Here is a 14369-nt window from a genome sequence, read left to right on the forward strand (position 1 = left end):
AATTATTTCACAGATTATCAGAATACAGCATGATCATCAATCCTAACAAATGTGAGTTCAGTGTTTCGTCATTATTTTTTCTTAGTCATCTTATTGAAAAGGAGGGCATTCATTCTGCCTGAGAAGGTTCAATCTATTATAGATTACCCTGTTCCCACTTCCCTTCATAAAATATGTGAATTTCTTGGTTTACTTAACTTTTACAGACAGTTATTATCTCACTGCACCAAATTAGCACAGCTCTTAACCGATCTTCTTCAGAATAAAAAAAAAAGAGTAAAAGGATTACATTAAGTGAACATGAATTGCACTCTTTCTCAGTTTTAAAAAAAGACCTAAGCGAACGCTACATTGTTGGTTTTCCCAAGCCCGATACACACCTGCGTTATTTGTAGATAACATTATCCTTCTTTTCTAGAAAAATTCAAGATGCTGAAAGAAAATACAGTATTTTCAGTAGAGAATTGCTCACTGCTTATTCCGCAGTAAAACATTTCGGATTTATGTTGGAAGGCTCAAATTTCACTATTTTTACCGATCACAAACTACTGTCACGTGCCTTATTCGCTAAGCCTAGCAAACATTCTCCCAGGGAAGCTCGTCACTTGGATTACATTACACAATTAACTTTGGACATTAAATATATCAAATGCATCGAAAATATGGCCACTGACGCATTATCACGTATGCACATCAATGCCATACAACCGGTTCACGATATGGAACTTCATCAGATCGTTAAGGACCAGGAAAGCGACAAAGAATTAAACAACTTACAACAATCTCCCAGTCTCAACTTTCAACAAGTTCCCTTTTTCAAACGATTTTATTTGGTGTGACGCTTCAATTGGACACAAACTTCCATCCATACATTCCTCCAACACACACGAGCACACAATTACACAATTTATCATGCCCATCTGACCGACACAGAAATTAGTGATGTCACGTTCCATATGGACCGCTGTTAACAAAGATATACGCGACTGATCAAGGAGTTGTATCCCTTGCCAGAAATCCAAAGTCACTCAACATATTAAGAGCCCCCTGGTGAAGTTCCCTATTCCTGAGGCTCGTTTTAAACATGTTTACATCGACATAGTGGGTCCATTACTGCCTTCCTCAGGATATACACACATGGACACATGTTTTTGTAAGAAACAATGGAGAACCCAGGCACCTGCAGCCACCCTACTCCAGTCCCTACAAGGTTCTTAAAAGATATCCGAAACATTTCATGATCAGTAAGAATGACAGACATAACTCGATTAGCATCAATCGACTAAAGAAAGCATTTTTGATAATACAGACTGTAGTAGCACAGTGGTACAGATGCAAATCTCGAGAGATTCTTTTACTGCCTAACGATAACTACGATAACTAGTGCTACAACTTCCACCAAATCCGGCAGACACATAAAGCGTCTACTCCGTTTTGCTGCCTACACCCAGTCAAATACTTGCACTATTTCTTTTTAGATCGATTCCTCATCTAGGAAGGGAGTCTTGTAGCAACCGCAATGCTCAGCATGTCATAGTGATCATAGTTTCAATGCCCATGCGTATGAAGAATGCGCAGTTATATGATGTCGTAATGCTACCACCGCACACAAAAGGAACTATGTTACGCTCCCTTACATAGAAATGCAGTAAATCGGCTGGAACATTCGAGAAGGCCTGTATATAAGATTTGCCGCCAAAAATAAAATCAGTTTCCTCTTGAATTTATCAAGCGCAGCACATGTTCAGGATAGCTCCATCTGCAGGAGACGTTAAAACCCTCATCCTGATATTACGCACAATGCATATGAACTTTAATATTCATCATGAAAAGTTATCATATTGAATAAGAATTTAAACCATTTCGAACTACTTTTCTTATGTTATGAATACTCACATACACACATGCATTCGTTTATCATGAAAAGTTATCACATTGAATAAGAATTTAAACCATTTCGAACTACTTTTCTTATGTTATGAATACTCACATACACACATGCATTCGTTTATCATGAAAAGTTATCACATTGAATAAGAATTTAAACCATTTCGAACTACTTTTCTTATGTTATGAATACTCACATACACACATGCATTCGTTTATCATGAAAAGTTATCACATTGAATAAGAATTTAAACCATTTCGAACTACTTTTCTTATGTTATGAATACTCACATACACACATGCATTCGTTTATCATGAAAAGTTATCACATTGAATAAGAATTTAAACCATTTCGAACTACTTTTCTTATGTTATGAATACTCACATACACACATGCATTCGTTTATCATGAAAAGTTATCACATTGAATAAGAATTTAAACCATTTCGAACTACTTTTCTTATGTTATGAATACTCACATACACACATGCATTCGTTTATCATGAAAAGTTATGACATTGAATTAGAATTTAAACCATTTCGAACTACTTTTCTTATGTTATGAATACTCACATACACACATGCATTCGTTTATCATGAAAAGTTATCACATTGAATAAGAATTTAAACCATTTCGAATACTTTTCTTATGTTATGAATACTCACATACACACATGCATTCGTTTATCATGAAAAGTTATCACATTGAATAAGAATTTAAACCATTTCGAACTACTTTTCTTATGTTATGAATACTCACATACACACATGCATTCGTTTATCATGAAAAGTTATCACATTGAATAAAAATTTAAACCATTTCGAACTACTTTTCTTATGTTATGAATACTCACATACACACATGCATTCGTTTATCATGAAAAGTTATCACATTGAATAAGAATTTAAACCATTTCGAATACTTTTCTTATGTTATGAATACTCACATACACACATGCATTCGTTTATCATGAAAAGTTATCACATTGAATAAGAATTTAAACCATTTCGAACTACTTTTCTTATGTTATGAATACTCACATACACACATGCATTCGTTTATCATGAAAAGTTATCACATTGAATAAAAATTTAAACCATTTCGAACTACTTTTCTTATGTTATGAATACTCACATACACACATGCATTCGTTTATCATGAAAAGTTATCACATTGAATTAGAATTTAAACCATTTCGAACTACTTTTCTTATGTTATGAATACTCACATACACACATGCATTCGTTTATCATGAAAAGTTATCACATTGAATAGGAATTTAAACCATTTCGAACTACTTTTCTTATGTTATGAATACTCACATACACACATGCATTCGTTTATCATGAAAAGTTATCACATTGAATTAGAATTTAAACCATTTCGAACTACTTTTCTTATGTTATGAATACTCACATACACACATGCATTCATTTATCATGAAAATTTATCACATTGAATAAGAATTTAAACCATTTCGAACTACTTTTCTTATGTTATGAATACTCACATACACACATGCATTCGTTTATCATGAAAAGTTATCACATTGAATAAAAATTTAAACCATTTCGAACTACTTTTCTTATGTTATGAATACTCACATACACACATGCATTCGTTTATCATGAAAAGTTATCACATTGAATAAAAATTTAAACCATTTCGAACTACTTTTCTTATGTTATGAATACTCACATACACACATGCATTCGTTTATCATGAAAAGTTCTCACATTGAATTAGAATTTAAACCATTTCGAACTACTTTTCTTATGTTATGAATACTCACATGCACACATGCATTCGTTTATCATGAAAAGTTATCACATTGAATAAGAATTTAAACAATTTCGAACTACTTTTCTTATGTTATGAATACTCACATACACACATGCATTCGTTTATCATTAAAAGTTATCACATTGAATAAAAATTTAAACCATTTCGAACTACTTTTCTTATGTTATGAATACTCACATACACACATGCATTCGTTTATCATTAAATGTTCTCACATTGAATTAGAATTTAAACCATTTCGAACTACTTTTCTTATGTTATGAATACTCACATACACACATGCATTCGTTTATCATGAAAAGTTATCACATTGAATAAGAATTTAAACCATTTCGAACTACTTTTCTTATGTTATGAATACTCACATACACACATGCATTCGTTTATCATGAAAAGTTATCACATTGAATTAGAATTTAAACCATTTCGAACTACTTTTCTTATGTTATGAATACTCACATACACACATGCATTCGTTTATCATGAAAAGTTATCACATTGAATAAGAATTTAAACCATTTCGAACTACTTTTCTTATGTTATGAATACTCACATACACACATGCATTCGTTTATCATGAAAAGTTATCACATTGAATAAGAATTTAAACCATTTCGAACTACTTTTCTTATGTTATGAATACTCACATACACACATGCATTCGTTTATCATGAAAAGTTATCACATTGAATTAGAATTTAAACCATTTCGAACTACTTTTCTTATGTTATGAATACTCACATACACACATGCATTCGTTTATCATGAAAAGTTATCACATTGAATAAGAATTTAAACCATTTCGAACTACTTTTCTTATGTTATGAATACTCACATACACACATGCATTCGTTTATCATGAAAAGTTATCACATTGAATAAGAATTTAAACCATTTCGAACTATTTTTCTTATGTTATGAATACTCACATACACACATGCATTCGTTTATCATGAAATGTTATCACATTGAATTAGAATTTAAACCATTTCGAACTACTTTTCTTATGTTATGAATACTCACATACACACATGCATTCGTTTATCATGAAAAGTTATCACATTGAATAAGAATTTAAACCATTTCGAACTACTTTTCTTATGTTATGAATACTCACATACACACATGCATTCGTTTATCATGAAAAGTTATTACATTGAATAAGAATTTAAACCATTTCGAACTACTTTTCTTATGTTATGAATACTCACATACACACATGCATTCGTTTATCATGAAAAGTTATCACATTGAATAAGAATTTAAACCATTTCGAACTACTTTCGTTTATCAGATTTTTGGACGGTTCTTCTCAAAAATATCCACATGAACCTTTAAGCCCACGTGCGGCACTCTGATCATAAAGAAATTAGTAATTTCAAACCTCGTGCTTCTCACAAAATCCTCATTCACTAATCTTTCATTATGAACATTCCACACTTATGTTGGAACAATTTAAACTAATATAAGTAAAATGTTGTTCATTTCATTTTAATAGAGCAATAGTTTGATAAGATCGAAAAAAGAATGAAAAGCGGTAACGAAATAGCAAAAAGACAAATATCTTACCTCACTGTCCAATCCAAGTGTAAATAACATAAAGAAGAAAAGGACTGACCATAACTGAGGGATTGGTAATTTAGCCAAAGCTTCAGGATAAGCAACAAAGGCAAGACCGTAACCTTAAATAGAAAAATTAATTTCCTTTTAGTTTTCAAAAGCAAGCGATAAAATATTTCCTGCTTAAACTTTTTAAAAATTATATATTCGCTACAGAAAATTTAGTTAAATATTTGAATCTCAAGCGAGAAAGTAACGATTTTGCTGTTGCTTATCAATTCAAATTTTGTTGTCTTTTTGATTTTTAAAATGTTTTTTGATTTTTTGATTTTAAAAATGTTTTTTGATTTTTTGATTTTAAAAATGTTTTTTGATTCTAAAAATGTTTTTTGTCTTTTTGATGTTTTTCAGATAAACAAAATCAAATTGCTGTTTCTTTAAGTAATATTGTAGAAAATATTTTCAAATGATAATCATCGGAGAGGATAGAATATTTTGTAAGGCAGTTTCAGGAAAAGCAAATTTAATTTTCATACTCTTTGAAAATATTTACATTATAAAAATAAGATTTAATAAAGTACAATTGAAAAAACTACTTGTGTTAGATATGCTGTTGTCTCCATAAAGAAAAATCTGTGTAATCTTACATTTCACAGTAAAAATAAATAGGAGTAGAGTTTATCAGAGTGCATGGTTTCCTTCCAAGATAATTACGAAGAGGAAGATAAGGTAAAAAGATAAAACCGGGGGGGGGGGGTCATTCACTAACAAGTCAAATTTACCTGAAGGGATGATGTTCGGGTTAGGGTTAGGAACATGTACTTGTCACCTGTTCACTACTTTATTTGCAAAAAGAAGTCATTTTTTAAAAAATCCTTTTACCTTTACTTTTTGAACTAATAATTTATAGATAATCTAAATGATTCTTTGGATTAATTTTCTCATCCTGAGTTTTATTTTCACAAAGTTTCAGTTAGTGTAATAGATTGCTTTTGTTCCGTCATGACTGGATAGAAGTTCTAAGTAATTCACAATTTTCTATTGCACCGATTCAAACACACGCACAAACACATCTATACATACATGAGTGGAATGTTGTAGTGTGAAAGGAGTTGTGTTTGCAGGCTATAACAATGCAATCTTGTAGAAGAACACCGTTGGGTATAAGATAAGGAAGTAAAAAGAATAAGGACACTATTGAAGAATTTCATTAATTTTCAATTACAAAATATTTATTTAATAACAAAAATGTCACACCAAGACGGTAGTGTAATGTAAAATTCTCTCATTTTCAGGAGGAAGAAAAAAAAAATATGTGCAATCACGCGTTTATGCCAGAAACCAGAAATAGCAGTTATGCAGTCGGACATTAACTTATTTCTGAAATGTTTGTCAATATTTTTTTTTTTTTTTACAAAGGCATCACCACATTATCAAGGCCCAGAGGCCACTCAAGGATAAGGGTTAAAGAGTGTACAGTAGAAGTTGGTCAATATAGTAATCATTAGTAATGAAAATTTGGCAAATTTAATAACTTATATGGAACGGCTCATCAAGAACTTATTTACTTTAGACTTGAACAAAACCATATTGTAGTCAGCCGGAAAGCAGGAAAACGGAAGACAATTCCACAGGCGTGCAGTTCTAAGAAAGAAGCTTTGTTCATGGAATCTACGTTTAGGTTTAGGCACAGATAAAGAGTGGGGGAAATTATTGATAGTGTTTACAGCTAGACGAGTGTTTCTTGTGAAAGTTTGGCGAGGGGGGACCATAGATTGAAGCTCAGTTGAACACTTTCCATGAAAATAACGATACATCAGAGACAAACTCGCAACATCTCTTCTGTGAGATAGAGGTTGCAAGGAGGAGAAAAGGACATCTCCTACGAGGCTACGAAGTCTATTTTGAACTCTATCAAGGCAGGACAAGTTCTTTCTAGCAGCTCCTGTCCAGATGTGGCAACAGTATTCCATCCTTGGACGTACCTGGCTCTTATATAGATAGAGAATAGCATCAGCAGTGAGATATCTACTGGATCGATAGAAAGATCCCACCATTTTTCCAGCGGCCTTGGCAACAGATTTGATATACGTGTTCCATTTAAGATCAGGAGTAATGGTCAAGCCCAGAAGCTTGTCAAAACTTGAGGCCTCCTGAAGACGAGAGCCATTCATTTCAATTGATGACAAATGTGGATTAGAATGTTGATGATGTAAAGAGAGAAGCTTGGTTTTAGATGCATTAAAAGTAACCAGCCACTCCTTTCCCCATTGTACTACGTGCTCAAGATCAGAGGAGAGAGAATTGGAGAGAACTTGGTCGTTTACTGTCTTAGATGTGGTACCATAAATGGTAGTGTCGTCAGCATAAATGTCTACAAATGATGTAAGGATATGATTTGGAAGATCATTAATGTAGATCAGGAAAAGAGTTGGGCCCAGGATGGATCCCTGAGGGACACCGGCATTAATACTGTGAGCTTCTGATTTTTGCCCCTCAACTACTACTCTTATGAATCTATCAGAAAGAAATGATTTAATAATTGAGAAGACTTTTCCAGCTATACCATAGCTAGCGATCTTATGAAGTAAACCTTTATGCCATACCCTATCAAAGGCTTTAGATATGTCAAGAGCAATTGCCCTAGAAAGATTGCCACCGTCGAGAGATTTGCTAATCCTATGCGATATAACTGTAAGGACATCTGCTGTAGATCTAGCAGAACGGAAACCATATTGAGTGTCACTAAGAAGGTTATTTTTGTTGAGATGTTTGATTACTTCTGTATTTAATACAGATTCTAGCAACTTACTCATGACGCACAGGAGACTTATTGGCCTGTACTGAGAGGGGGATGAGCGATCACCTGAATTCTTAAATACAGGGCATACTGATGAGATTTTCCAGGGAGATGGGAAACTATTCTCCTTAAGACAACGTTTAAACAGTTTTGTAAGTATGGGCGCTAGTTCAGGTTGAAGTTTTTTGAGTACTATAATTGGAATACCATCAGGGCCAGTTGCTTTACTGGAATCAAGGTTTTTGATTAGCTTGGCAACATCACGTACAGATATACGTATATCACATAGCGTGTTTTCTGATACAAGAGGAAATATTGGGGGTTGGCGGTCTTGGTCGCAAAGGGTAGAATTAGCTGCAAAGTTCTTGACAAAGAGTTTGGCTTTGTCTGATGCTGACGAGATTACCTCAGATCCATTGATAATAGTTGGGATGGAGCACACGCTTCTGTTCAGGATTCTGTTTGCTATTTGCCAAAACTGGTGGGAACCAAGCCGCTGCTCAGCTACTTTGGACTTAACAGATTGAGCATACAACTCTCTTGCGTTCCTTATTACTTTCTTACAATGGTTGCTGGCAGTCCTGAAAACGGCTTTAGTTTCCATACATCTATTACGTTTGAAGCAGTGGAAAAAGTGATTTCTGTGCGCAATGGCAGCAGCACATTCTGGAGAGAACCATGGCTGGCTGTTAGGTTTTTGCTGAAACTTTTTAGAGGGTATGAAATGGTCAATACCTACAATTAACCATTCAGTTAGATCTAATACTATAGAGGACACATCCTTTTTAAACATGGAATGCAGAGGTAGATCAGATATAAATGTACGGAAGCTATCCCAGTCAGCCTTAGTGTATCGATATACTGTACGATGAAGAGGTACGTCTGGGGACTTATTACATTTCATTTTTATCTTAATTGATACAACAGAGTGGTCGGAAGATCCAAGAGGCGACAGAACAGAAACTGAACATAGTTCAGGGCAAGTTGTGAGAAAAAGGTCTAGTAGGCTCGCATACTGGCCGTCATTATCGGGCACACGGGTAGGTTCCTGAACAATCTGAGTGAGGTCATAGGCAATGGAGAAATCATGACAGAACCTCCCCTCATCATCGGTCTTGTTTGAGTGGGTCAACCATTCGACATTGTGAACATTGAAGTCTCCACATACGTGAATGTTAGCTGAAGGATAAGTAGAAAGGACTTGGTCAATTTTCTCAGATATGCTTTGAAAGATAGTAACTCCGCTGTTGTGGGGGCGATAGAGAGTAAATATAAATGCAGTAGTGTGAGCTAAAGCAACCCGGAAGCACATATAAGGTAAGTTAGGATCTTCCCTGGAGATGTCCCTCCCACATGGAAAGCTATCTTTAATATAGGCACATATTCCATGCCCATGGCGATCTTGGGGGTCAGATTTAGAAGTTAAGTTAGAGTATCCTGTAATTGCAAACTCATCAAGGGAAATAGCCTGTCCAATGCCAGTTTCACTTAAAAATAAAAGGTCTGGTTTAGTCTCCTGTAATTGGGTTTCAACCTCTGGAAGGTTAGAACGTAGACCCCTGATGTTGGAGAAGGAGACATGGTAGTAGGGGTCTACGTTGGAAGTTGGAGAACCGGGTTTAATCGTGTATTTTTTCTTGAAACTTGTCATGATGAAATTTTGGAATTTGTGGACTAGGTCGACAGATTTACTTAGAGCAGGACAGAGAGGGGAAACTAAGAGAGAAAAAGAAACGAAGAATTTTTTTTTTTTTTTTGTACCACATGATAAGGTAAAGCCGTAACAATTACCCACTAGTATGGCATCGAGAGGCCCCACCAGAAGTTACTGCATGGTCCAGATTCCATTCACCAAATGGCAATACAGCAGCCCCAGTACTTTGCACCTGCTGATAGGACAGCCTCCTTAGTGGTTAATCCAAGGTTCGGGTCCCTGACTATCAGGCGGATAACGTCAGCCCAGACAAAACGTTTACCTCCAGCACCCTTACTAGTGACATGGCTACAAGGATAGACATAGAAACAGAAAATTTCCACCAACTCTGCCAACTGTTCGCGCAAAAATACTGCCAACCTAGAAAACAGCTTTTTCTTCTCCCTTTGTCAGAAAAATCACTCATTTAAAAATGAGGACTGAGGGACAAATAAGAAGAAGCGAGAGTAACAGGAGCTGCCGATAACGCATCCACAATGCGTTTTCTACTCTCCATTAAAAAAAATAAATAAATAAATAAATAAAATAACTATTAAGTATTGTACTTAATAAAAGTCCAACGGACCTGTTTAAGGGAAAGTATGGTGATAGATTCCCCTCCCACGAACTAAAAATGAGTACAATTAGGTAATCTATTTTTGCAATCAACTCGGTAGATAAATAAACATTTATGGACGAGAAAAAAAAAAAAAAAAAAATTAAAGCTAGCATTTAATACAACAGAAATACATAAATTAAATACTGAAATAAAATGTAGTTATTAATATTTGAATCTTAAAATAAAAAGTGCGAATTAATAGAGAAAATCACTTATCACAACAACGCATTCCGTCTCCAAACTAGTGAAGAATTTAACTTTTAATAGCGTTCAGAAGATTTTTTTTTAAATTAACCGTTAAGAGAAAGCGTGATTTTATTCTGAACTTTAACTAATCACGTTTTAAGCAACTTATGATATAAAACAAAATCAGATGGGGGGGGGGGTTTCTTCCGAAGTTAGTTGGTGACGTTATAAGTAATTGCGAGATAAGATGGGAGCCAGAAATTAGGGGTGGGGGACTGAAAATGATAATATAATGGATTGATTATACAATATTTAAGATCAACTTGGTAGATAAACATTTATGGACGAGAAAAAAAAAAAAAAAAAAAAAATTAAAGCTAGCATTTAATACAACAGAAATACATAAATTAAATACTGAAATAAAATGTAGTTATTAATATTTGAATCTTAAAATAAAAAGTGTGAATTAATAGAGAAAATCACTTATCACAACAACGCATTCCGTCTCCAAACTAGTGAAGAATTTAACTTTTAATAGCGTTCAGAAGATTTTTTTTTTAAATTAACCGTTAAGAGAAAGCGTGATTTTATTCTGAACTTTAACTAATCACGTTTTAAGCAACTTATGATATAAAACAAAATCGGATGGGGGGGGGGGGTTTCTTCCGAAGTTAGTTGGTGACGTTATAAGTAATTGCGAGATAGGATGGGAGCCAGAAATTAGGGGTGGGGGACTGAATATGATAATATAATGGATTGATTATACAATATTTAAGATCAACTTGGTAGATAAACATTTATGGACGAGAAAAAAAAAAAAAAAAAAAAAAAAAAATTAAAGCTAGCATTTAATACAACAGAAATACATAAATTAAATACTGAAATAAAGTGTAGTTATTAATATTTGAATCTTAAAATAAAAAGTGCGAATTAATAGAGAAAATCACTTATCACAACAACGCATTCCGTCTCCAAACTAGTGAAGAATTTAACTTTTAATAGCGTTCAGAAGACTTTTTTTTTAAATTAACCGTTAAGAGAAAGCGTGATTTTATTCTGAACTTTAACTAATCACGTTTTAAGCAACTTATGATATAAAACAAAATCGGATGGGGGGGGGGGTTCTTCCGAAGTTAGTTGGTGACGTTATAAGTAATTGCGAGATAAGATGGGAGCCAGAAATTAGGGGTGGGGGACTGAAAATGATAATATAATGGATTGATTATACAATATTTAAGATCAACTTGGTAGATAAACATTTATGGACGAGAAAAAAAAAAAAAAAAAAATTAAAGCTAGCATTTAATACAACAGAAATACATAAATTAAATACTGAAATAAAATGTAGTTATTAATATTTGAATCTTAAAATAAAAAGTGCGAATTAATAGAGAAAATCACTTATCACAACAACGCATTCCGTCTCCAAACTAGTGAAGAATTTAACTTTTAATAGCGTTCAGAAGATTTTTTTTTTAAATTAACCGTTAAGAGAAAGCGTGATTTTATTCTGAACTTTAACTAATCACGTTTTAAGCAACTTATGATATAAAACAAAATCAGATGGGGGGGGGGGTTTCTTCCGAAGTTAGTTGGTGACGTTATAAGTAATTGCGAGATAAGATGGGAGGCAGAATTTAGGGGTGGGGGACTGAAAATGATAATATAATGGATTGATTATACAATATTTAAGATCAACTTGGTAGATAAACATTTATGGACGAGAAAAAAAAAAAAAAAAAAAAAAAAAAAATTAAAGCTAGCATTTAATACAACAGAAATACATAAATTAAATACTGAAATAAAATGTAGTTATTAATATTTGAATCTTAAAATAAAAAGTTCGAATTAATAGAGAAAATCACTTATCACAACAACGCATTCCGTCTCCAAACTAGTGAAGAATTTAACTTTTAATAGCGTTCAGAAGATTTTTTTTTTAAATTAACCGTTAAGAGAAAGCGTGATTTTATTCTGAACTTTAACTAATCACGTTTTAAGCAACTTATGATATAAAACAAAATCAGATGGGGGGGGTTTCTTCCGAAGTTAGTTGGTGACGTTATAAGTAATTGCGAGATAAGATGGGAGCCAGAAATTAGGGGTGGGGGACTGAAAATGATAATATAATGGATTGATTATACAATATTTAAGATCAACTTGGTAGATTAACATTTATGGACGAGAAAAAAAAAAAAAAATAAATAAATTAAAGCTAGCATTTAATACAACAGAAATACATAAATTAAATACTGAAATAAAATGTAGTTATTAATATTTGAATCTTAAAATAAAAAGTGCGAATTAATAGAGAAAATCACTTATCACAGCAACGCATTCCGTCTCCAAACTAGTGAAGAATTTAACTTTTAATAGCGTTCAGAAGATTTTTTTTTAAATTAACCGTTAAGAGAAAGCGTGATTTTATTCTGAACTTTAACTAATCACGTTTTAAGCAACTTATGATATAAAACAAAATCAGATGGGGGGGGGGGGTTCTTCCGAAGTTAGTTGGTGACGTTATAAGTAATTGCGAGATAAGATGGGAGGCAGAAATTAGGGGTGGGGGACTGAAAATGATAATATAATGGATTGATTATACAATATTTAAGATCAACTTGGTAGATAAACATTTATGGACGAGAAAAAAAAAAAAAAAAAAAAAAAAAAATTAAAGCTAGCATTTAATACAACAGAAATACATAAATTAAATACTGAAATAAAATGTAGTTATTAATATTTGAATCTTAAAATAAAAAGTGCGAATTAATAGAGAAAATCACTTATCACAGCAACGCATTCCGTCTCCAAACTAGTGAAGAATTTAACTTTTAATAGCGTTCAGAAGATTTTTTTTTTTAAATTAACCGTTAAGAGAAAGCGTGATTTTATTCTGAACTTTAACTAATCACGTTTTAAGCAACTTATGATATAAAACAAAATCAGATGGGGGGGGGGGTTTCTTCCGAAGTTAGTTGGTGACGTTATAAGTAATTGCGAGATAAGATGGGAGGCAGAAATTAGAGGTGGGGGACTGAAAATGATAATATAATGGATTGATTATACAATATTTAAGATCAACTTGGTAGATAAACATTTATGGACGAGAAAAAAAAAAAAAAAAAAAAAAAAAAAAAAAAAAATTAAAGCTAGCATTTAATACAACAGAAATACATAAATTAAATACTGAAATAAAATGTAGTTATTAATATTTGAATCTTAAAATAAAAAGTGCGAATTAATAGAGAAAATCACTTATCACAACAACGCATTCCGTCTCCAAACTAGTGAAGAATTTAACTTTTAATAGCGTTCAGAAGATTTTTTTTTTAAATTAACCGTTAAGAGAAAGCGTGATTTTATTCTGAACTTTAACTAATCACGTTTTAAGCAACTTATGATATAAAACAAAATCGGATGGGGGGGGGGGTTCTTCCGAAGTTAGTTGGTGACGTTATAAGTAATTGCGAGATAGGATGGGAGCCAGAAATTAGGGGTGGGGGACTGAATATGATAATATAATGGATTGATTATACAATATTTAAGATCAACTTGGTAGATAAACATTTATGGACGAGAAAAAAAAAAAAAAAAAAAAAAATTAAAGCTAGCATTTAATACAACAGAAATACATAAATTAAATACTGAAATAAAATGTAGTTATTAATATTTGAATCTTTAAATAAAAAGTGCGAATTAATAGAGAAAATCACTTATCACAACAACGCATTCCGTCTCCAAACTAGTGAAGAATTTAACTTTTAATAGCGTTCAGAAGATTTTTTTTTAAAATTAACTGTTAAGAGAAAGCGTGATTTTA

The 14369-nt window shown here is 32.8% G+C and overlaps 1 protein-coding gene across 1 annotated transcript in view; it reads right to left on the reverse strand.

Annotated features, from left to right (window-relative positions):
* LOC145268860 (sodium- and chloride-dependent glycine transporter 2-like) overlaps positions 1 to 14369 on the reverse strand; it is a 278471-nt gene that overhangs the window by 46289 nt on the left and 217813 nt on the right. The window contains exon 10 of the mRNA XM_080124568.1: positions 5261 to 5373. Coding sequence (XP_079980694.1) covers positions 5261 to 5373 — 113 coding nt within the window. The remainder of the gene's footprint in view (positions 1 to 5260; positions 5374 to 14369) is intronic.

The sequence above is a fragment of the Euprymna scolopes genome, chromosome 4 (assembly GCF_053919585.1).
Source record: "Euprymna scolopes isolate OS-2025 chromosome 4, ASM5391958v1, whole genome shotgun sequence".
In the NCBI taxonomy this organism is placed as follows: domain Eukaryota; kingdom Metazoa; phylum Mollusca; class Cephalopoda; order Sepiida; family Sepiolidae; genus Euprymna; species Euprymna scolopes.